Here is a 25,079-nt window from a genome sequence, read left to right as displayed (position 1 = left end):
TGATCTAGAGGCATACAGAAAGAAACTCCCATAATAAAAAAACTTTTCAAAATGCTTGCTTTTTCTGAATTGTCTGATGATTCAATGAAAGAACTGCAAGCTGAGTGATACATTGAGTCCAGTTGACTGGTCCACACACCAAATGGCCCATTTTATAAATCACAGAAAATGTTCTAGTTGGATTAACATTTTTCTTTTTTGTTTAAACAAGAAAAGCAGTTGAAATTGCCAATTGCATCCAATGATCTGATAAAGACAATCAATCATTTTATATTTCTATTCAGTTTGACATGTTAAAAAAACAAACAAAAAAACAGCTGGTGTCTCATTTCAGGACATGCCTTTAATTCTATTATTCGATCTGACAAATGGGACCCACGATCGTGCGGCTTCAAATGGCATCCCCATTTAAGCTACTCATTCTTTTACACTCACAATGTAATTATCATCAGAATGTCAAAAGAATGCAGTGTGCTGTGCTAATCTCAATGCACAACCTGTTCGACCACAATTTCGCCCTTTACTACCAGGAAAGAAAATATACTGTAGGACTTTATTTGAAAACATACAGTATTTTAAATGTTGCACATACACTTTTGATTTAAAGTGTTGCACTACACTCCATGATATAATGTACGTGTTCAGAAGCAGATAGATTTGCAATCTAATGCAAAGATTTAATAGTTTTGGATTGATACATTATTACTAGACTAAGCATCAACTTGGCTTTAACATTTTAAAAAGGCACAGAAAAGAACAAATTCAAGAGAAATATAATGCCTGGAAAAAAATCTGAATTCCAGCTACATTACCAAAAACTTCTAGTATTAAAGAGTTGAAGAATAATTCAGCTTTACTGTAAATCTAAAGAGCTTTAGGCGGTTTGATAACCAAAATTCAGAAAATACTGTTTTAAGAAAACTAAAATACTGTTACAAAAAATTGTCAATTCACAAGTATTACAAGAACTAGTAAGTTTTTTTTTTTTCTTCCTATAAACACATATGGTATTGATAAAGTAAAAAAATGTATAAGTCATAATACTACAGTATGTTACATCAAATTAACTTCACAAAAAAAACAAATGTACGTTTTCAGATTCAAGTTCTTAACATGGAAAGCTGTTAATATTCACCAATCAAACACTACACATCTTATGCCTCCAAGATTCCCCAAAATAACTGTTCTAATTTATGTAATAATAGTTTTAATCAGGTCAGGAGAAAGAAAATAAAACACTCACTTGAGCTTGAGCGTCTGTCTCCAGCCAGGAGAGCGTAACTTTACTGACAGCAATTTAAAGCTGTGCCAATAGATTTCAAAGTACACCCACTCATGACATCACTACATGGTTAACACTTACCAGGGAGAGCAAACCGCGCAGAGATGTTTGACAGTAAGTGTGGAGCATTTAAAAAACAAGACAGGATGCTACTTGTGGGACTTTTGGATTAATACTAGACGTTTGTACCAGAGCACGTTGAAGGAAACCCCAATTATACATGCAGTCATATCTTTGTGGGAAATGCATTTGAATTTGTTTAAAAGGACAATAACATTGTAAATTTAACTTTACCTAGTTTCAGGGTAGAAGCAATGTCTGATATGTACTTTTCGATTCAGGGGCAATATTTACCCTCGAATTAGATTTTCAGTGGCATTTTATACCTTTATAGGGCTTTTATTTTTTACAAAAATAAAAGGTGCCATCCTTTTATGGCAAAATTAGGCCTAAATCATCATTAATATTTACTTCATGCAATAATATGTACAAATAGCCCTAAATAGATGAGGAACAGATTTTGCCCCATTATTTTGAATTTCAGGTACATTTTTGTCACTTTCAGTTGATTATGTTGATTTCATTTAAGGAGAGACCAGCAGTGAAGAGGGCAAGTTAACTCTGAAATTTGCTGCTGTGGCTTATGTAAAATAAAAAAAGGCATTTTTCTTTTCAGATATTGATTTAATAGGCTTATTTATTAGTCATTTCATTGGCTATTTATTTTAATTAAATATTAAACCAAAAGGTTAATTAAACCCTTTTGTAATAAAAAGACTGCTTAAAAATGGCTCTTCGTACGTTTTTGGACCTTAAGTCACACATACAAATGCATAAATCTAAATGTCATTGCATTAGGTAACAACAAATTTTGCTAGCCCCTTTCTCAAACTTGACATTACTTTAGATCAACTTGGTCTTAAGGTTATTTTTAGTGGATGTATGAACCACTTAAAATGTTACTTTTAGTGAAAAGTATCCGTTTTCAACATCTATAACACATGGTTTGATTTTGTGCCGTCTAGCGCAATGAAATGGCATCTTTATGTGTGGCTTAAAGAAATATTCCATGTTCAAAACAAGTGAAGTAGCAGCATTTGTGGCATAAATGATTTTCGACTCATCCCTCCTTTTCTTTAAAAAAAATAAAACGGCACAAATCGAGGTTACAGTGAGGCACTTACAACTGAAGTGAATGGGGGCCAATTTTTGGAGGGTTTAAAACGCCAAAATGTGAAGCTAATAATTTTATAAAAGCACTTGTATTAATACTTCTGTTAAAACTCATTTATTATTTGAGCTGTAAATTTGTTTAAATAATTTTTACAGTAATTTTAGGGTTTGTTTACATCCCATCTTCATGACAACGAAGTTGTAAAATGTGGCTATAACTTTACACAGAAAATGTTAGTGACTTAAATCACACTAAAATCATGTTTGCAAGCATATTGTTTAAGTCTTAAAAAAGTATGTATTTTAACGTTCAAAAACTGCCCCCCCCCCAATTCACTTCCTTTATAAATGTCTCACTGTAACAGAGTTACGCTTTTTAATGAAAAGGAAGGACAAGTCAAAATATTTTTTATGGTAATCAATAAAGCACAAACTGATGTCGACTGAGCTTAACTTGTATTGAACCAGGAATATTCCTTAAGTATGTTTTGAGGGCCAGTGTAATGTTCGTACATTCAGAAATTTTGTTGTATGTTTCTCATATTTCCTATGCAAGCAGGGAAAGAGAAGTCAACAAAGTGCGTGTGAAGTTCACAAATAACGAACGTAAGCCAGCACAACTGTATTAACTGCACTACGCAAGTCTTAACCCATTCCAACACGACTAAATTAATCTCTCTCTCACCTCAACGGCATCAGTTTCGCCAGCTCTCCCGTTTCCTTGGACACAAGGTACATCCACTAAACCTGTCCACGGACACGACGAGCGTCTGACTCGATCCAAACGACAAAACAATAACAAAAACAAGAGTAAGCCCAAGACACCGAGGAGGCAGGCTACACCGACAGCAACGTCCCGATATAATGAGCTGTCCTCGCTCTGACAAGCGACTTCTAAAGTCCACACTCAACACGGACACTCTCATCTACTGTACAACAGGGAAACTTTGGGATCCGTTTGCTCGCGTTGTCTCACGTAACCCGACGAGGAGGCATCACTGAGAGCCGCTTCGCCTGAGCCACCTTTGGACCGAGATTTCAACATAGTTACGAACGCATGTTAGGACGTGTAAAGACAGCAAAATCAAGTACATAAACAAAATATAAAAACGGACTGGACTAAGAGATGGTCTTCGCACTGCTTCTCAGGAAATACGTCACAGAAACGCGATAAGAAGCGACGTCAGGACGCGCCCACTAGAGCGCGTGACGCCGTTATCAATGTACTCGCGCCATCTATTGGCTGTGTGCGTGCTTCACAAATTAATTAAATAATAACCAAACGATATAGTAACACAGTTTTAATGCAATTTTGATCTTAGGGTTCAAATTGTAAAAAATAAATAAAAAACGGCATTGTTAAATTTGCGCGTAACCGAGCCTGTAAATAAATCACTTTGAAAAAAACAAACACAACATTTGTTTTATTTCCAAACGAAACATACTTTGCACAGTTCTGTTCCATATATTCCAGATTTACTTTTAGAGCTTAAAAACTTTTCCAACTTTTAAACAGCCTTTAAAAAAAATACTTTCTTTAAGCTTCCCCTTAAACCTTATGTTATTTTGTATAGATGCATTTCACGATACAAATGTGTTATAAATTGGTAAATTATCAATCTTTAATCCTTGGCTGCAATGTTTTTTGTTTGTTTATTTCATAAAAAATAAAATGTAAAAAAATAAATAAAACAAAAGGCCGCACATGCGCAGTTCACATTCAAATACTGGATATGTGTTGGATTTTAATAACAACATTGTATGCTCGCAAAATTGATTGAATCTGGTCACAATCGCAACATGTTATTTTAGAAAAGAAAAAAAACTGCAACATGTTCCAAAAAAATAGCCGTCTTACCTTTCTCCGAGTGCGATGGAGTAAGGCCGCCCTTCCCTTCAACTGGAATGCAAATGAGGCGGGTAAGTGTGTCCTCTCTCGCGCGCTCATCAATTAGATTACGCGCATTTTAGTTCCCACAGCTGATTTAATGATCCACGTAATGAAGCTTCTGAAGCCCAATGTTATTATGGTCACGTCAGCCTGAATCATGTTTCAAAGTGTTTCAATATATACATTTTTTTCTCTTGCCTTGTCATTATGGTAATATTCAAGCATCGTTGCTTTGATGAGCAAAGGTCAATCCAATGTTTTATATGTTACTGCTTTGGCGGTTAGTAGCCCGGTTAGTTTAGAAAGGCATCTCAATTAAATGAGAACTCATTATGAAGTACTGTGTAGTTAGCTGTATTACATGGGATTTATTTTTATTTTTTTGTAAGGCTTTTGTCAGATGTACGCCATTATGGCAGGAACAATACCAACTTGCAAGTCTCAGTCATAAACAAAAAATGCGTTTCCGTATGGTCCACAGAACAATTTAGAGTAGAATCTTGCTTGTTTATTAGCTCAGTACATGAGTTTAGTCCAGCTAGTGCAGTGTTATTGCTCCTTTCCAGTGTACTTTAAACTTGAAACTTTAAAGTGTTTATTTGTGAGTATAACACCTTCGGCAATGACAGTCCACATGTTGTGTTTGAGATGACATTTAATTAAAAATGTAAGATTTCAAAAAAGAGGAACAAATAAATAACTTTGGGTTATAATCTTTATAACAGATTCCACAATGTACAGACACAAATTAACAAGCACTCTGTGAAACTGTCAGCAAACCATACTGATGGAGCCCGGTTCCTTCCTGTGGAGACAAATATATTTTGTTGTACAATTAATGATTTTTCTTGGAGCAACAGCTATGCAATCCAGAGTTTTCCTGAGAATCCACTTGGTGGCACCATGATAATTCATATTGCCTGTTTTCTGTTTCTGGTCTCAAGAATTTATGTAAAAACTACCAAAACAAGTGGTCAAGATGTAGAACAAAAAACATTTTACTGATAGTTGGAGTAAAAATTAATTTCAGGCTTAACTTGTGCAGTTGTTGGCTGTCATAAAAACTTAAAAGTAGTTAATGATGTCAACGTAACTAGTGGTCGACCGATATAGAACGAGGCCGATATTCTGAATTTTTTAAATATTGGCATCAGCCAATACGTTTTACCGCCTGCTTGGATCATGTGACGTGACTGAGATATGTTTATGACCAGTCACGGTTTGTTTTGTTGTCTACCATTTAAAATACAATATAATTTTTTACAAAGTTAAAGTTTAGTGTGAAATTGAGTAAATATAGTGCTAAATAAGAGTTTATGCAGTTTTTATGTTTATGTTATTTACTATATTATATTGTGTGACATATCGGCATTGTATCGGCCTATTGGCCACCCTGCTCTCTAAATATTGGCATCCCCAACCTCGGACCATTGCTTCATGTCATCTACCCACTCAGATAAGGCACTGTAAAAAAAAAACAGTCATCTAGACACTGAGAAGTAGCGGCACCATAGGGCCATATGTTTTTTGACAATTTTTACAAATGCAATACTCTAAACATCACATTATCTGCTAAGAATATATGCCAATGTAAGTGAAAACACTGGAGACCAGAAATTGAAAATAGGCATCTGTGATGAGTCATCTGCATTCAGGAAAAAAGTGGATTCAAAAGGTTTTTGCAACCAAAGCATATTTAGTTATAGAGGAGTTAAGTATCCATATAACTACAAGAGAGGAGTTAAAGCTGTTCTTAGATTAGCATAATGGTTTGAACTATTAGACTATTACTGCTTACCTCTGTGTCCAAGCACGAGTTCACCTTCATACTGTGCCATGCCAAGCGCTTGTCTTTGCTCATTGTCAAGTTCCGCCCACTGCTCCTCTGTCACGGCACACGCCTGTTCAGAACTCAGCCAGGATAGCTGAGTGGCACTGAATACCACCTTAAATATTGAATGAAATGTGTAATGATATTGACAATATGGGGTAAACAAACAGTACTTAAAAACATGATAGCAAAGAAATCTTTGGCTGAAACCAGTCTCAGGTTAGGCATCTACTCTGCATTTGCACTGGCAGGCCTAATGCTCATCCTAAAATATGACACATATAGAATTTTTTGGTCCCAATTTTGATGCATGAAAACAGGTCTCACATGTGTTTTGCTATTTTTCTGGTTGACAGTGTAGATGTCCCAAGAGAAACAGAAAATGGCCCATTCAGGGTTACTAAGATTACTTATCACTCACAGCCAATTTTCTTGGAGGTATCAGGGCTATTGCTGCTGGTGTCAGTCCCTCCATTTGCTCTTTTACAAGTGAAGACAATAACATATCCTCCAGCCCAGCTGAAAACAGAGAATCAGTTTGCCTTTTCAGAGCTTGCCCATTTTGGTACGTGTATATTGTTGGATAAACTGTTTGTAACTGAACCCTTAGTCAGTACCTGCCAAAGTCCCAATCTCAGTGAAGACCTCAGAGCCCCAGCTGCTGACTAGACCAAACCCTAGGGGATTGGATAGGCGTGATGTCAGAGCTTCTGTCTGCTGCTCAGAACAAGGCAGTACCATCTCTCGCAGAAACAATGCAGCCACACTAATGGACAGAAATATACCAGAAGACGAGGTACAGCACAATGGTTTCAAGCAGTTTGAAGTGACTGTGTAAATAGATTTCTCCACCACTGACCTCAAGTTAAAAGGATCTAGACGGTACATTTCAGAAGAACTGAAGCCACAAAGCAGATGTCCCAGGGAAGCAAGCTCCACCACACCAAGTTCTTCAGGCTTACGTTTAAGTCGCCTCATTATGCCAAGGACAGCTGCTCTCATCTAAACAAATAAAATTACTAGTATTATTATTACGTCCCTCTTTATGCCCTCTGGCTTAATTCTATTTAATAACTAAAGAACTTACTTTCTTTGTGCTCCACCCATTGAGGCTTCCAAGATGGGCCACCACAGCTAGATTGGACAAGTTTACAGTCTGTAACTCTCTTTCACCCATCTCAGTAACTATACATCCCAGTTCCAACACCTGTTCTGGTTTGAGCAGCCTCACTGGCTTATAAACCTAAAAGGTAGTGGTTATTGTTCAGTATAAGATTACGTTGCAACCCATTTGATAATTGTTGAACAACAGCATTTGTACAAGGACAAGTGGCTTAACTGGTCTGAGTTCCATCCAAAGTGCTTCACGCTGATCGACATCAAGTGTGTCATCCTGACCCATGAATTCAACACACGCCTTCAGCTCCCTCCTCTTCATTCGACTGAGCTGATAGGACCTCCAGGCCGAGGGAAATGTCCCTTTAATATCTGCACAGCTTGGGATGGGGCCTAATAAGCAAATGCATATTATTTACTTAGGAAAGAGGTTCTCACTGTAATGTTTAATGTGTTTGTTCATGTGTTTCATGTATGTGGTCCCCTGGTCATGTGAGTTCATGTTTCCCTCCATGTTCATGTGTCTTGTTTTCATTGGTTTATTATCTTGTTACCTTGTCAGTTCGGTCTTGTCACAGGTTATCGTTGTCATGTTTCTTTCTTTTCCATGTATTTAAGCCTCATGTTTGCCATTGTCCATGGTCAGGTATTGTTCATGTAACATTGTTTGTGAGTAACTTTGTTGGATGTTTCATGTCAAGTTTAATCAAGTCAAGTTAAAGTCAAGTTCATGTTTTTGTATTTGTGACCGGGTGGAGGGAGGGCCGGGTCGTGATTCCACACACCTGGCCCCTAATCAGGCTAATCAAGCCTCAGAGAGGGATAAAGGCCAACTGGAAGCTGCAGTGCGAGAGAGAGAGATTTACAGATAGCTGTCCGACACCTTTGTGTGTTTGTCTTTTTGTTTAAGTTTCTTATTAAAATATTATTTATATTGTCAAGCCAGTTCTCGCCGCCTCCTTTCCATTAATCCCTTTACACTGGTGCCGAAATCCAGGAAGGAGGAGGGATGCGCCGTAGAGTCCTCACCACTACCATCCACCCCAACGGAGCAGCTGCGGCCATCCCCCTGGATTACAGTATTTTGTTCACGTTGGGAGTTATGGCTTTGTCATTGCCAGTGACAGCATTATACTCACATTACATTTACATTTATGCATTTGGCAGACACTTTTATCCAAAGCGATTTACAGTGCACTTATTACAGGGACAATCCCCCAGAGCAACCTGGAGTTAAGTGCCTTGCTCAAGGACACAATTGTGGTGGCTGTGGGGATCGAACCAGCGACCTTCTGATTACCAGTTATATGCTTTAGCCCACTACACCACCACCACTCCATCTGATGGATTCTACAAATAAATGCAGCACACATGTCTCACCCCTTCTCAACCACCATCGACCTTTCACAATCCTTTGGGTGAGGCTGTTGATCTTCTCTCTTAGTCCTGTCAGGTCCAAACAAGCTTTACCCACTTCACTGTCTTTCCAAAGCCATTGACTCAGAAGAACTTGCTCGACTGTGTCTTTACCTAAATCACCCTTGAAAGAAAAATATAGAGGTTCACCAGAAAGACACCCTGCACCAAACTGACCTTTAGTTTAACGAAAGGCCTGTTTCCCTTACCAATGGTAGTGATCTTATCTGCTGAGATGAAAGAGTGAACACGAGTCTACCCACTTGTTCAACATCCCCAACCGTCCATGTTTTTGGTTCTCTGTCAGAAACAAATGGTACTTAAATTTGATGTACAGATTCAACTAGTATTTCAGTTTCAGGGCCATACTAGCACAATGAGGAAATGCAACTTTCAATTAAATAAGCTTTTCACAGGTTCAAGTAGAATCAGGACAGAGTGTAACCCTGTCAAGTACTGACAAGGTTTAAAAAAAGAAAATGGAAGAATTAACTTTGTCTCACCCCATCATGCTCCTCTCTGTAAGCAAAGCTGATATTTGTCTGAAGGAATCAGGGGGAAGGCAATACTGTTTCAGCTCTTCCAGTCGCAGTTTCAGAGCCTCTCTGTCAGCGTGAGCTAATACATCCCTGTCCAGGAAGGGCAGAAGAGGACCAAGCATGTCCATGGAGGCTCCAGTGAGATCATCTTCCGAGATGCCCTTCGATGAAGATAGAAGAGCATGAAAACAAAGTTGATGTTGATGAAAGTGTGTATTGAGACTCCATGAAAATATTATTGGATAAGATAACCAATGGATGATTGATAATATAACCCCAATTCTGAAAAAGTTGGGACAGTATGAAAAATTCTAATAAAAACAAAAGGGAGTGATTTGTAAATTATATTCACCCGTTGCTATATTGAAAGCACTACAACTAAATGATGAATATGATGTTTTATCTTGTGAATTTCATTTTTAAAATTTTTTTTTTTATGCACATTAATTTAAAATCAGATGATTGCAACACGCTCCAAAAACGTTGCGGGCAATTTAAGACTAATAGCAATTTGACAAGTTAAAATAACAAAGCAGTGTGAAACAGGAGATGTTAAACAGGTGAGGCAATCATGTCATAGTATATAAGGAGCCTCAAAAAACAGCCTAGTCCTTCAAGAGCAAGGATCATTCGAGACTTGTCAATTTGCCAACAGATGCTTCAGCAAATAATCCAGCAATTTGAGAACAATGTTCCCCAAAGACAAATTGGAAGGATTTGACCCACAACAGTGCACAATATAGTTAAAAGATTCAAGGAATCTGGTCAAATCTCAGTGCATAAATGGCAAGACTAAAACCAATTCTGAATGTGCGTGATCTCTGATCCCTCAGACATTACTGTCTTAAAAAACATCATTCATCTGTAATGGATATCATGAACATGGGCTTGGAATTACTTAAGTAAACCTTTTTAGTCAACACAATTCACCGTTGCATTCACAGTTGCAAGTTAAGACTTTACTATGCAAAGCAGACTACATCAACACTGCCCATTGGGCTCGGTCTCATCTTGGATGGAAATTACACTTCAAATAGTTTTTGAAAAACACAGCCATTATGTTCTCCGGGCCAAAGAGGAAAAGGACCATTCAAGCTGATATCAGTGTCAGGTCCAAAAGCCAGTGTCTGAATGGGCCAGGGGTGTGTCAGTGCCCATGGCATGTGCAACTCGCACATCTGCGAGGGTACCATTAATGCAGACAGATATGTAAAAATTTTGGTGCAGCATATACTTCATCCAGCACCGTCTTTTCCAGGGACGTCACAGAATTTTCAGCAAAACAACTTCAAACCACATACTGGCCAAATATGCAGAGAGTGCGGCCATCTCCAAGTGAGAATGTGTGGTGCCTTATGAAGCGCACAATATGGCAACGAAGACCCCATACAATTGTACAGCTGAAGACCTGCATAATGGATGAATGGGGGGAAATTCCACTTTTTAAACTTAACAAAATTGTGTCTTCAGTGTCTACTTAGTAATTGTTATTAGAAGAAATGGTGATGTTTCACAGTGGTAAACACTCAACTGTCCCAAATTTTGGAGTGTGTTGCAATCATCTGAATTGAAATTACTGTACATTAAAAAAAAAGAAACAATGACATTTAACAAGGTAAAACATCATATAATGTTTAGTTGTAGTGCTTTCAATATAGCAAAGGGTGAATATAATTTACAAATCACTCCTTTTTGTTTTTATTATTATTTGTAATACTGTCCCAATTTTTCGGAATTTATGTTGTACAAATTAGCCTAAAACTTATATAAAAACAAATTTCATAATAGATTTCTTTGCTCCTAGATACTGTGAAAATGTTAAGGAGTCCCCCACTGCATTTGATTCATTTCTGAAATGTGAGAAGAACATTTGCTGCGATTTCGCTCTTACAAGTGCTTCGATAGCTTTCTCAGCCAAGGCCATTTGCTTGTGTTGTGGTAGCTGGAGAAAGTCAATAAAGTGTTGTTGAATATGGTCCAGTATTCTTATGAGTGAGGAGTTAGACAGGTGCTCCATCATGGTCAGCCTGGGAGACAAAATTCAACATTAAGTAAGTACCCTGCAAAAGATTGGCAAAAAAAGATTTGGCAAAATGACACTCGGCTTGAAATGGGAGTAAAGCTGTGATCTTACGGTAATCTTGCTGCAAATGAGGGGTCCAAGTCATTTAGATCAATGTCTAGCCGTTTCCTAATCTCTGCCACAATGCATTTCCTCTGTTGAAACATTACATTTAGATTACATGTGTGCATTTTGCAGACACTTTTATCCAAAGCAATTTACAGTGCATACATAATTAAAAATGTTAAGTATGTGTATGCCTGGGAATCAAACGCCTGACCTTGGCATTGCTAGTGACATACCAGTTGAGCTACAGGAAATTTATAAAATTAATGTTGTTAATTTACTTCCCTTGCCTAGTTTAGTGAGTATATATTTTTATAATGAAAGACACTATAAGTGAGGCACATTACTCAAAAGTGTCATGCGCAATGTTAAATAATTTGTCTACTTTATACCATTATGTTGCAACACATAGTTGATTAATCAGCAGCCATTTCATCCAGTAGCTCAAGACCAGTTGCCCACTGAAGCTAAGCTGGGTTGAGCCTGGTCATTAACTGGATGGGAGACCTCCTGAGGAAAACTAAGATTGCTGCTGGAAGAGGTTTTAGAGAGGCCAGCAGGGAGTGCTCACCCTGTCATCAGTGTGGGTCCTAATGCCCCCTTATAGTGATGGGTACACTATACTGTAAAAAGGCACTGTCCTTCAGATGAGATGTTAAACTGAGGTCCTGACTCTCTGTGGTCATTAAAAAACTTCTAGGACACTTTTTGAAAAGAGTAGGGGTGTAACCCTGGTGTCCTGGCCAAATTCCCCCATCGGCCATTATTAATCATGGCCTCCTAATGATCCCCATCCATTAATTGGCTCTATAACTCTCCACTCCACCAACAGTTGGTGTGGGGTGAATGTACTGGTGTGCTATGGCTGCTGTTGCATCATCCAGGTGGATGCTGCACACTGGTGGTGGTGGTTGAGGAGAGTCCCCTGTTCAATGTGCAAAGTGCTTTAAGTGTAGTGTCAGAAAAAAAGTGCTATATAAATGTAATGTACATTCATTTTTTATTCATAATCAAAAATAAAAAAAAACTCAAGTGATGTTAATAGTGAGATGAATACAGAAAGATTGTCTCTTGTATTCTTACCAAAGCAGGTCTAAGTCCTCCTGGTAACTTAGTGATGAACTCCAACAATACTGTGAAGCCTGATTCATTTACCCGAGGTCTCAGCCATTCACAGCTCATGCCACCTGCAATACGACCTAAATTCCTTCAAAGTCAAAGAATGTTATTAATAACATGGCAGGCTATCATGAGACCTGCTGAAAAGACCAGCATGAATTTCTGTGCTGGTCAATGCATGGTTATGCTGGCTTAGTTCTGGTCTTGCTGTTTCAGTTCTGGTCTTGCTGGTTCACTGGGAAAAACAGACTGGTCTCATTGGAAAATTAGGATTTTTCATCTGTTTAAATCTGTCTAAATTTTAAAGGAATAATTCAGACAAAAATGTACATTTGCTGATGATTTACTCACCCTCAGGCCATCCAAGATGTATCTGAATTTCTTTCTTCATCAAAACAGAATTTAAGATTTTTAGGATTTAATTTCAGGCCTGCTCTAAACAATGCAAGTGAATGTACTCCATTTTGTTATGGAGCAAAATGCATATTTAGTGTGCATCAAAATAATCTACAAGATTCCATTCGACAAATAAAGTTCTCTGAACCCGAATGATTGATAATTTTCAGAAACAAAACATTACTTATATAATTTTTAACTACAAATGTTTGCTTCCGTACATCTCTGTGATGTGCGCTCATGAGAGGGATGATGTAAGCTTGTTTGTAAGATCATGCGTCACATGGAGGAGGAGTCAGGAAGCAGGTCATTGTTTACAAGAGAAGGAGCGCTGTACTAAAGTTTAATTGTCTTTGCTGTAGACTTGTATTTGTATAAGTGTATTGCTCAAAGTGGTCATTTGGCATGTGTATCATAGATGCTTCAACCTTCAGAAACCCCCCAAATAATGTACGCCAGGAATATATCAACTTTTCATCGATTGCCTATACATGATCATGAGCGATTGAAGCTCTGGCTTATCGCGCTGAACCTGGATATCAGTACACCCCTACATTCTCTCAAATATTGGAGGGTGTGCAGTGAACATTTTACACCTGAGGATTTCAGACCATTGAAAGAAACAAAGGGTCGATATCTGAATTCATCGCTGTGCCCGTGCTGTTTTTCCTGCGAACTCAGGTATGTGTGAAAACTTTGTCATTGTCAGGCCTCCCTCAGTATCTGCACCTCCCTCAGCGCTCCTCATCACCCGAATTCTAATTCACTCGCACATCACTGCCTGTATAAATAACTCACCTTTACACCACTTCACTGTCTCATTGTGTAAACGCTGTAAATCTCAGTAAACATGCTCACATTATTTTCACTAACTACAAATTGTGTGGCTTGAATTCCTGACAGACATATAGCCTATATATTTCTGCTAAAGAAAAAGCACATGCTGATAATTCAACAGCATTGCTCCGAAATAAAGGATGGTTATTTAATGCAGTAATTTTTTTTTAATTATTATTTGAAAATATTTTTTATTTTATATTGTTTTGAAATTGTTTTGGACTGTTTTGGTTTGTGTATGGTGCTTGGTCTTTGGTCTGTTCAAGTTTCTCTTGTAAACAATGACGTGCTTCCTGCCTCCTCCACGTGACCTTACCAACGAGCTTACTCCATCCCTCTCATGAGCGTGCATCACAGAGATGTACGGAAGTGAACATTTGTAGTTAAAAAGTATATAAGTATTGTTTTGTTTCTAAAAATAATCAATCGTTTGGGTTCAGAAAAACTTTATTTGTTGACTGGAGTCATGTGGATTATTTTGATGGAACCTAAATATGCATTTTGAACCATCATTTACTTGCATTGTTTAGAGCAGGCCTGTAATTAAATCCTAAAAATCTTATATTTTGTTTTGATGAAGAAAGAAACTCAGATACATCTTGGATGGCCTGAGGGTAAGAAAACTATCAGCAAATTGTACTTTTTTGGTGAACTATTTCTTTAAGAATTTCCGATTTCCCTGTGGCTGAGGCTGGAACTACAGTTGTGTGCATGCACAACAGGACTTAATTTACTTCTTTGAATAAATGTGATGTGAAAAGCACAGCACATCTGCTTTTTGAAAATATTTGAGTAGTAATTACATAATATTCTCCTATCCCTAACCACACAGTATTTCCCTTATTTCTTTGCAAATTGAGTATATCGTTAGCTGGAGATCAAATGGTAAATGTGACATCAGGGAATGAATATTCATCGCATGGTGCCACTTTGGCACATCTGTTCCGAAAATGGGTGGAAAAAATGGGTGAAGTTGGTCGACCAGTTGTCTTTTTGGTGAAGATGATAAGGACTGTCTAAACACAGAATATGCTGGTGGCCAGCTATGCTGTTCTTTTCAGCAGGAACATATTATCACGAGTGACAGTCATAAAGTATGGTAATGATTAATATCACTTACAGTATTGATTCTCTTGTGATGTTTACGTTCCGATGAATCATTTTGAACAGCATTTGTGCCTGTTGTGTCACATACAACAAGTGAGTCTGAGAAACTAGATAGCACAAAATCTCTTTAATGTGGGTTATTAATCATTCATATTCTTTGGTGGTGGCTATTGTACTACATTAAGATCAGTTTGCTTGATGGCATTTGAGAGGCTCAGATTATTAATTTACTGAAAGACTTCTTGAAGCATAACAAATAATCTGCCAAAGAACTTGAGATCAGCTTTGTCTGGCCGTTTCAGTACGGTGCACTGAATTTAAAGTACATTGTGATAGAACTGACTACCCAATTCTTCCCCTACTCAAAAAAGCATTAAAAGTCTGATGTTTTCAAATTAATATTTTATGCATTTAGAGTTGAGTGATAAGAAAATAGATATAATCTAAATTTTTATTTGCAATCCAAATATAAAACTGAATATTGGCTAATATACAAAGTCTGACAGCATCAGTTGATGACTTGAAAAGTGTCTGTTTTCTGAACATGTTATGCCCTATATAGCTTAGCAACATACAATAGAGTTGTGTTATGTTTATGAGCTGGCAAAAAGGTAAGCTTGCTAAAAAAATGTCAGTAACAGTATATAATATTGTACCTGTTGATGAGACCAGGGCAGATACTTATACAGAGATATGTGCTGAAGAACTGTCTCTGCATTTAGATCTGACAGTAATTTCTTTAAAGAGATGGAAGGTAGAAGACACTGCAATTGCTGTGTTATATTTGAAGATTTGCGTTCCAAAGCCTTAAAACAAACAGCATGTGTTAGCATACAGATACTAAAGCTCTTCCTAGTAGGAACATCAACATATATCCATGGTACGATTGTGCTGTACAAATTACAATAGCAAAACAATCTAATTGATATACACAGCTGGGGACAAAAAATGTAATTTGCTTGTTTTGTAAAGAGAAATATGGGTAGTTCTTACCTGTTGGAGGGCGAAATGTACCATAGTTTGAAGAGCAGGCTTTAGGTCAGAAAGCAGTGAACTCCAACACCTACAATCAGGCATTCCAGCCGACTCAGGCACAACCAGCTTTTTCAAAAAAGATGGCCCCAGGCCTGGAAACAATGGTTTCAATCTGCAGAGTGTGTTGGCACTGAACTAAACAGAATTGAGACCATGAATATGGGAATAACTAAAGGTATGAATCAAAATGTTACTTTATTTATACTGGTGTACAGCTTACATTTGCTTCCTCTGCTATTTTATTCAGTATCTGGAATGCCTGCATTGAAAGAAATGGGAAAATGAGCCAATATTTGTAAAATTATGCTGTAAACGATAACCCACTATTTGGAATATCATTCTACTGTACTTACCTGTGCAGGTGGGAAAGTTGGCATACCCGGAAGAGTTACAAGATCCAATAACTGGACTGAGGACAGTGGTTCCAAGAATGAAGCCCCGATCTGTGGCAGCATACCATGTAATGAGGCCATTGTTGAAGCAGACAAGACACTGGCATTTAAAGATTTAAGGGCCATTCCAAGCCAATGTGACAGCTGTGAAAAAAAGAACACTTTGTAAATAAGACATAGAACAATACCATGCAATGTTTTCTTTAAAAAGTAAGGCATTCAGAAGATATCTCACTCTGCCACTTCCACTAACATGTCCCTCTGATACACATCGTGCCAGCTGTTCCCACAGGGTTGATGAAAGAGATGACGAAGACAATAACTGTTGCAAGTCCTCTGAATTCAGGTAACATATGAGAACTCCCAACCTGTTGTGAGAAACATGGTATCTTCTCAAGTACTTGTTCTTCCTACTTCCTACTATAAGTGTCAAATAAGGTTGAACTTGCATTTGTACCTCATTATGTTATCACTTGAGAGGTTCGTCCCTCTGTTGAAGACAGTACGAAGTACATGGCGCCCCCTTGTGGCATCCAGACTGCTGTTCCCCAGCATCTCAATTAAGGGGGTGAGCTGTATGAGGCACACATTCAAACTTTACTTTTGCTGTGTGAAAAGTACAAAAAGCAGGATTTGCATACTGAGATGTAACTTACTTGCTGAGATGTGAGTTGCTGAAAGTGATTGACTGGGAGATGTGGAAGTAGGGGCAGAATGGAGTTAAGGAAGTATGGAGGCCAAGAAGGAACATCTCCAGCTAAGCTGGACTGCAAAAGCCGTTTTACAAAAGCTTGTTTCTGTGGAGACTTCATCTCAGAGCTGTGATCACTTATTGCCATCAGCCTGGAGCGAGAGAACATGAAAATGGAATTATGTGGACATAGAGAACTGTGAATAAAAAAAAACTGTTTCAATACAACCAACTTACACACTTGCGTTGGCCATCAGCGAGGCAGGAAAGGTCATAATGTCAGAGACAGACATGTATGGTATGAACTGTGAGAGGTCGATGAAGAGTTCAGGTGTGACACGAGGAAACTTGTGGATGAAAGCAGCTGTCATTGTCTCCATTGCCTCTTGTTCCTTTGGAGAGACACATGAAAGTCAATCATTTATATGTACTCCTAAGGGCATATGTCTTGTGCATTGCATCACAGCTTTTAGCTTTTTTCTCCACTTTTAGTCACATGACAGAACGTCACTTTCACAAACCCTTGTGTTTCCCTCTATGTCCGTCCAAAGCACCATTTTCATTAAAATCAATGGATTTGCAGCATTCTCTAATGCATTGTAAACTATAGAGTGTATGCACCCTATCACAGATTACTAAGGATGTTATTTGTTTACCTGGATGGTTTCCACTTGAAGCAGATCCCAACTCTGATGAACATGGGAAAGGAATCTTTTGACAGCGTCTTTTTCTGCTGACAGTACCAAAGTCCGAATACTCTCTCTGGGCATCTGTAGGTACTCCTTGAAGGGTCACATCATTAGAGATAATGACATATCAGTTGGGATGTTTCTGGATGTCAAATAAGAGCCCTCTTCAAGGAACATCTTTGCATAACTGAGCTCAACTTACTTACTTAACACAACCAAATAATTAACACATTTTATTTGTTGGGCATGCCAATCACAAACAGCTTAACCAGCATGCAATTCCTATTTTTGTCTAGGCTGGTTTATGCTGATCTAGCTGGTGGACCACCATAGCCATGCTTTTCACCAGCCAAACATACCTGGTAAACATGGTTGACCAGCTAGTGTGAAATCACATGGTCACCAGGACATCAGCATCCCTTACTAGGGGACCAGCACCCAAATCACAGCATATGCTGGTGACAAGCAATGCTGGTCTTTTGAGCAAGTTTTTTTATGTTTTGTTTTTTTGTAATGACTAGCTAAACTTCAGTCAGGAAGAAGGGGTTATACCTGCATTAGAAATCTTAAAGTGGAAGAGTTGCCCTCCCTCTGAATGAGGTCCCACAGGACAGGCTGCTGGGAAGAAAAGACTTTGAAACTGAATTCATAAAAAATTATTACTTAATTAATATAGTTTAGTTTTTTTATGAGTAACTTAAGATTTACTTATGCGTTAAGGATAATAAAAAAGAAACAAGTAAATGCTTGACATACACTGAAACAGCTTAAAAGGTCTTCCTTTAAGGAATAGTTTTGCTCTCTCTTGAGAAAGACGCCAACAGTGTGAAGTACACTTATGGATGCATTAGGTCTTAGAGTAGCCCAGAAGGAAGCGTTGTCCTGGAGGCTAGAAAGAAGAATGGCCTGGCCCAGGCCCTGACGCACTTCGCTTTCTCCCTCCTCCAAACCTGCTGAGAGCCCTACCATAAAGTCCAACATTTGAAGCACATAGCTCACTGTAGCCAACCAGCCTGTGCGTTCATCCACTACTCCTTCACAAAGAGTGAGCATATGAATGAAATCCTGTAGAATGGGCAAGGGGTTCACACAAAGCTGAGAGGTGTCAAAATCATAGGGGGCTGGCAGCATGTCAAATAGTCGCTGTAAGACACACTTGCTGCCATGCTCCTCTTCATAGTTCAGACAGTGTTCTAATAATGAAGGATGCTTTCGAACCAGCATGAGGTACAGTGTGGTGTTTTTGCAAATGTAATCCTTCAAGCCTGCTTTACTGCTGCAAAGCTCAAGGGCGGTGGAGTTAATAAAATGTTCAATCTTCCAGTTCGTGTAGTCACAGAGCTTGTCTTTGAAATCACTGTCCGTGTGATTAAGGATGAATTTAGAGCAGTACTCTGCTGCCCAGCTCCCATCTTGGGGTGCTTGAGATGAATCGTTACCACACAAAGAGGTAATTAGGGCTGTGTTATTGGGGAGAAAACATCTTCTAAAATCCTGGGCAGTTAGAGTTCTGCTGCTCAGCAGTGCTAAGCAATCCTCAGTGGCATCTGTAAGACTTTCCCTAGAAACATCCATTGAGAGCTGAAGACAGAGATCATCAATGCTTGTCTGGTTGAGGTACTGGTAATCCTTAGTAGCTTCAACCTGATAAAGTTTCAGAGAAGCACACCATAGAGAGATCACTATTACATAAAACTTTAGTATTTTCAGGAAAACATAGCTAACAAAAGCACAATGTACCTGATGGGCATGTTGCTGCCAGAATGTAGAGTTGGCACACACAGTTTTGTTGAACTCATGAGCAAAATATTCACTACAAACATGAACCCAAAGAAAATCCTCTTCTGCCACTGAGAGGTACCAAGCTGCGTCAGAGCAGGTTGCCTGCAGATCTATCCCAAAATGGTTGACTCCAGGGTCCTGAGAGTCATCCTTACCCTCAAAAATATTACAATAGAGGAAAACAGTAAAATTTGAAACCCCAGTGAGACCAGGGATTGAGGCATTACAGGCAGCTTCCAGAATCTCTACTGAGAGTGTGAGGTCCAAATCACTCTGCTCATAGACATTTGGCCGGGGCTGATGTAGTCTGGATGTTTTAGATGAGTGCTGTTGTTTAAAAGTATTTTTTTCCTCCTGAGAGGGGCAGGACATGAGAGATGGCCTACTGGGTATACCTTTTGAGCTGAAACCCATTGCTTGAGCATTCCATGTCAGATTGTGTCTAATACCCCTGTACAAAGAGGAAAACAAGACACATTTCCAAACATGTTCTTTTCACACTTTTAGATAAGTTTGTGATATCCCACTGTTTCTCGAATATCACTTACCATAAAATCAGTTGCCTGAGGTCACCTTTACAAAGAAACAGAAGTAAATGGAAAAGTTCTAGGTCAATAGTTTATTGATACAAATCACAATATAATCACAGAACACTATTGATTAATTGAGGAGAATGGAGAGGCATCTACTGTATTATACAATTGGCCTTGATTAAATGGCATAGCTGTGCACGTAATAATGGGTGTATGGTTACTGACATAAAAGAAGGAGAAGATTACCCAGGCTATAGGATTTAGAGTAACAAAGATCTCTTTAATGACTAACATGGCCATTGTGATTTTAGTAGTGGGCCTCCGCAGTCAAGGATTTCTTTCTTACTGTATTTTTCAACATAAGTCAAACAAGTTCCAACATAGGCACAAATGATTCTCACATGACAACTATATTATGGGCTCTATTTTCTTCAGTGCGTACTACAAACAGTGCCCTGGCACTATGTCTTGTGCAATTTTCATTCCAGCACAAAGCGCAAGTGGCTGTAGATGAGAGTGTTTGTGGGTGTATTGTATGTAAATGAAGTGCCGCAAAGAACATTTCCTGAGAAATAGATAATTACGCTAAGATTTTCATAAACAGGTTTCTAAATTCAGTTCCTACATTTGCAGTTAGGAGATTTCACCAACAGGTGGTAATAAAGTTTCAATGTCCAAACTATTAAATATAGTGGAACTATATAAAATATAGCAGAACATCAAATTATGTCCCTGACGAGTTTTAGACGAGATTTGTGTTAAACTATCTTTAGGTCATTGTTTATTTTCAATTATTATTATTATGTTTATATTTACAATTGTATCTATAAATAGATAGCCTTACCATCACGTTAAGTTGGTGCCTTTAGCTTATTCTTTTAAAAAAATAACCCCGGAAAACATGTCCGTGTATCAGTGATTTTCTCAACTTTTTGTTATAAACTTTAGACAACGATGACAGTCGGACCACTGATTTCTTAATTAATTCACAGTGGTTTGTAGCATGGTGATTCGGCATTAATACCTTGGGATGTGAATTCATTTTCAATAATTCAATGATCGGAGTCATCTTATACTGCGGTTACCACATGTAGTATGCAGAAAACATGGTATCTAGTCATAAAAATGGCATTAGCAATAAAATGCAGAATGTCATGGAATATGGCATATTTGGACAAAAAATTAATGTTTGCATGTAAAATTTATCAAATTAATATTGTGATAAGTTCTAGTATGATAGACTAAAAAAAGTATCTTATTTAATTGAATAAACAAATAATCTGCAAGTGACGCATGCTTCAAAATGAATGTGTACCACTGCTCATGCACTAAAAACACCTCATCGTGGTCATCATGCGCACTCTTGTGTGCGAAATGACAGAGACAGAGAGCACTCAGATGTTCACAGCACATACAGACTATGTATTTATTATATAAATCACAGCTTTAGGGATTAATAATCACACTGGACCATGGAGCAAACTGCTTATCTGGAGGTGAGGAACTGCCATCAAATACACACAGAAACGCCATAAAACAAAGCTCAGTTTAAATGGACACGTGTTTTTGATTAAATTTTACGCTTGTTGTGTGTATACAATGTCCAGGACATGTCCTGGAAATGTGTGCCTTGAAAAGAGTGAGAACCCTGTATGCAGTATAATAAGTTGTTGAAATAACTGGAGAAGAATCTCCTGATTAAATTGCACTTGACCCAGCCCATTAGCGCATTGGAACAATTTTGCCAAACCCACTTGTTCCGAGACTTAGCACATGCTTAGACGAACATACCGAAACTTTATGTCCATGCCCATTGACTTTACACTTATGACCTTATTTGCGCTAGCAACTCTTGTTGTCTGGATTTCTTTGAATATTCTTGGACCGATATTTTATCAATGTTTTGTCTGTGGAATGATCCAAAAACACTTTAAACTGCAGTACAGTCCATTGAAGAGATGGTGAATCTATCCCTCACAGCCTCATTGTCATTCCCATTAAAAATCAAAGATGGCACTAGCTTGAATAAGGTCTATGGCACTCTTAAAATAGGGCCCTAATTGTGTCGAAAATAAAGCAGTACTTGCCTACAGAGCATCTTCCATGGTGATTGTACTGCGGTTCTCCCACCATGCTGCTTACGTCATCCAGCAGAGCATTGGTCATTTGCAAGACTTTTCTTCTCAGATTACCATACACACTGCGGCCAACATTGCGCAGGAATCCACGTCTGAGGTTATCCAAGCCCTGCAGGAGAGCAGGATTACGCTCTGCAAATTGTACTGCCCTTTCCCCTGCATTTGACCTTGACAAAGCTTGGAGAAGCAATGCTTGCATAGAAGCAAGGCTCTCGGAATCAGTGCCTGTTTGGTTCAACAAGAGATGCTCCTCATGTAGCACCTCAGGTGGCACGAGGAAGGGCTTAAAACGTCCTGGAGAGAGGGCAGCATCTCTTTGATTGTTTTCCACACTTACAGGATGTAAACTGACCACAGGTTTCCAGTTCCTGGTCTCCATAAAGCTAAGGAACTGCTGCAGCCAGCTCAGGTTAAAGGCACAATCATTTCGTCCTTTCAGGACACAGATGAAACCCTGCAGACCTGCAACAGCTTGGCCATAGGTCCCACTGACCAGAGCTTGAAGAACAGTTTCGAGCAAAGCACTTATGGTCTTCCAGTTCTGGGAAACAAAAGTCAAGATGGGTCTTTGCGGCTGCCGCTCAGTAAGGGTCAAAATGCTTTGCACTATCCCTAGAAGTCCATCCCAATGTGGGCTGCCCCTGAGCGACAGAAACAGATTCTGAAGCCTGAAAGTGGGTCGCGGAGGAATGTTCCCATCCCATAGTCCAAGTGATGTGTCCCTTCCAGTTTGAAGCAAAGAGTAGAGTAGGTTCTCCCAAAACTTGTCATCACCAAATGGTTGCTGACGATCATCTAACTCTGTGCTCATCTCTTGGAGGTACATGGAGATGTTATAAAGGAATCCCGAAAGTCTGTTTCGGTCAAAGGCTTTGTTAAGAGATGGCAGACCCATACTTCTCTTTGGAATTAAACCCACAGACTTGAGACCTTCCATAATGCTACTCACTATGGAATTAATTTGTTGATCTTGTTGTCTTTCTGGTGGTGGCTTTACTTTGTGAGGGTTCCAGCCTCCACCATTTCTCCAGATCTCAACCAGCTCTTTAAAAATTACTTCCTTCTGGTCCTCTTTTTTTCTCCCTAACACAAGAAGCATTAGTTAAAGCACAATGTAAAAGATGTGAGTGTGAAACTGTGTCATTGTTATACCAAAAGAACAACATAAACAGCCAGTATTGTCTTACCTCTGGCTATGGATGATATTTGTCCCAGTAATAGCAAAACCACAACAATTTTCAACTTGCCCATCATAATATCCATTGACAACCCTTAAGACAGCATGGATAAATTCATTTTGTTGTTGTTGTATGAGAGGGTCTGCATTAGTGTTCCTTAGGAGCTGGTGGAGACACTGACAGAGTAAAGTGTCACACTGTGGAGTACACATGAAATCTTAATGACTATCCACTGTCACTTGGCTAAACTTTCACACAGAAAAGTTTGCCACATTAGGTTTGAACAAATTAATTGATAGGCGATTTAGCTTTCAAAATATACAGCTACTGTTGAATGTTAAGTGAATTTCTATCAGAGTCTGTTGTCAATTACATTTTGTCTAAACCTATTAGATTTGAATATTGCTTGCATTTGTACAATGTTATTAGAAAGTTATAGGAAAAGAAACATTTGTTTTTTCAAATACTTACATATAAGTGTTGTCCATTTAATGCTGTCCCGATCCGTTAAAATAATGTATCTAAGATTGGGAGTGTGGGCAAATTACTTCCAAAATTAGTGCTGTCACTAGTCTCTCTCTCTCTCTCTCTCTCTCTCTCTCTCTCTCTCTGTTCCCCCTCCCAGTATTTGAGATTTAATTGGATCCTGAAAAGCCAGAGCTTCACGTTTCAGCAACATCGTCCCATCATGTGCCAGCTGACTGTGTGCTGGAGTGAGAGGACAGAGGCCCAGCAATGTAATATGAGAAAAGAGAAAGGCCAAGGAATTTTAAGAGGCTATACTCTTGTATCACTAGGTAATTTCATATTAATTAACATTACAGGAGTTACAAAGGTTGGTCATTACAGGCTAAGAGGGGCACAGTAGATATACAGCAGATAATGAACATGAATATTTCATTCTGCTGCTCCATAACAAATAACTAAATAGCCAACTTTAAAATGTTTTATTAATTGCATGCAAAGCATTCTCTGTTCTGCTTATACAAGTCTGTCAGTTAAGCCAACTGTATGATATAATTGAGGTTGATTTTTGTAAAGGACAACCAATCTTTATAAAAAATCTTTACAGAGTTAGTGGCACATGACCATATGACATCAAGATCTTATATCTCAAAAGCTAACATTTAAAATGAATAGATTAAATCAGTATGAGCCCATTTTTATTCCTCAATCTCGTAGGGTAATTTTCACCTGTGCCAACACCCAGATAGAAAGTTACCCTTCCACAGCACTGGACAGTGTCCTTGTGGGTATTGTTTTACTTATGTGGCAGCCAGCAGGTCGCCAACAGCTGTCATAAAACAAAAGCATCCCTAAGCCACCATCACCAGACAATCAGGCCCTTCACTGATGTTTGAAATCATATCTCCTAAAGTGAAATCATCGCACCTGAAACCTGAGTGGAATGAGTGAAAGGCCCAGTACAGCCTCCTCACAAGCCCTTTAATTCTGTGTTGCTGTCACCTGCAGCGGAACAATAACTTCCTCTTGTATTATTGATGCCTGAGGGAGCTGGGGTCACTCAGCGGCATGGTGCTCAGTTGGCTGCAGGAATATTAAATGAGAAACTTTACTCCTCATGCCTCTAACTCCACTCGAATCGCACACAGCTTGTTTGTTTGCTCTAACATGAAAATTAAAAAAATATGACTTGGAATGAGCATATTTCCCCAAAGGAAATATTTTATTAAATTCTATCTGACTGGCTGACTCTGTGTTGAGTGTGAGTTCACATGCCTGTAGAGCATAGTAAAAAGCGAGATAAATGCAAGTACATTTTATATCCAAAGTAAGTAGTAGTAG

At 38.6% G+C, this 25,079-nt stretch overlaps 2 protein-coding genes across 4 annotated transcripts in view; both read right to left on the bottom strand.

The window, feature by feature from the left end:
• LOC127618976 (furin-1-like) overlaps positions 1 to 3,598 on the bottom strand; it is a 139,087-nt gene extending 135,489 nt beyond the window's left edge. For 2 of the 3 annotated variants that reach the window (XM_052091870.1, XM_052091722.1), the window contains exon 1: positions 3,141 to 3,598. The gene's annotated coding sequence lies outside the window, so the exon portion shown is untranslated. Of the gene's footprint in view, positions 1 to 1,243; positions 1,305 to 3,140 lie in introns of those variants that run through there. The other variant, XM_052091786.1, reaches the window with a different exon arrangement.
• A 1,451-nt stretch (positions 3,599 to 5,049) lies between these two features.
• On the bottom strand, positions 5,050 to 23,346 carry LOC127644971 (stereocilin-like). Its single transcript, XM_052128440.1, is given in 29 exon segments — positions 5,050 to 5,151; positions 6,145 to 6,292; positions 6,599 to 6,696; positions 6,795 to 6,943; positions 7,037 to 7,179; positions 7,265 to 7,420; positions 7,517 to 7,686; positions 8,674 to 8,833; positions 8,919 to 9,009; positions 9,213 to 9,409; positions 11,140 to 11,275; positions 11,383 to 11,465; positions 12,460 to 12,583; positions 14,849 to 14,907; positions 15,492 to 15,641; positions 15,829 to 16,005; positions 16,091 to 16,129; positions 16,224 to 16,406; positions 16,498 to 16,630; positions 16,720 to 16,835; positions 16,919 to 17,105; positions 17,191 to 17,345; positions 17,583 to 17,735; positions 18,195 to 18,257; positions 18,399 to 19,286; positions 19,383 to 19,875; positions 19,973 to 19,997; positions 22,045 to 23,178; positions 23,283 to 23,346. Coding segments are annotated over 29 exon segments (5,763 nt in total). The 3' UTR covers positions 5,050 to 5,062.
• Between the last annotated feature and the right edge of the window lie 1,733 nt (positions 23,347 to 25,079).

The sequence above is a fragment of the Xyrauchen texanus genome, chromosome 1 (assembly GCF_025860055.1).
Source record: "Xyrauchen texanus isolate HMW12.3.18 chromosome 1, RBS_HiC_50CHRs, whole genome shotgun sequence".
Classification (NCBI taxonomy): domain Eukaryota; kingdom Metazoa; phylum Chordata; class Actinopteri; order Cypriniformes; family Catostomidae; genus Xyrauchen; species Xyrauchen texanus.
Note: the sequence above shows the minus strand (reverse complement) of the source record. Positions and strands in the feature narration are given on the sequence as shown.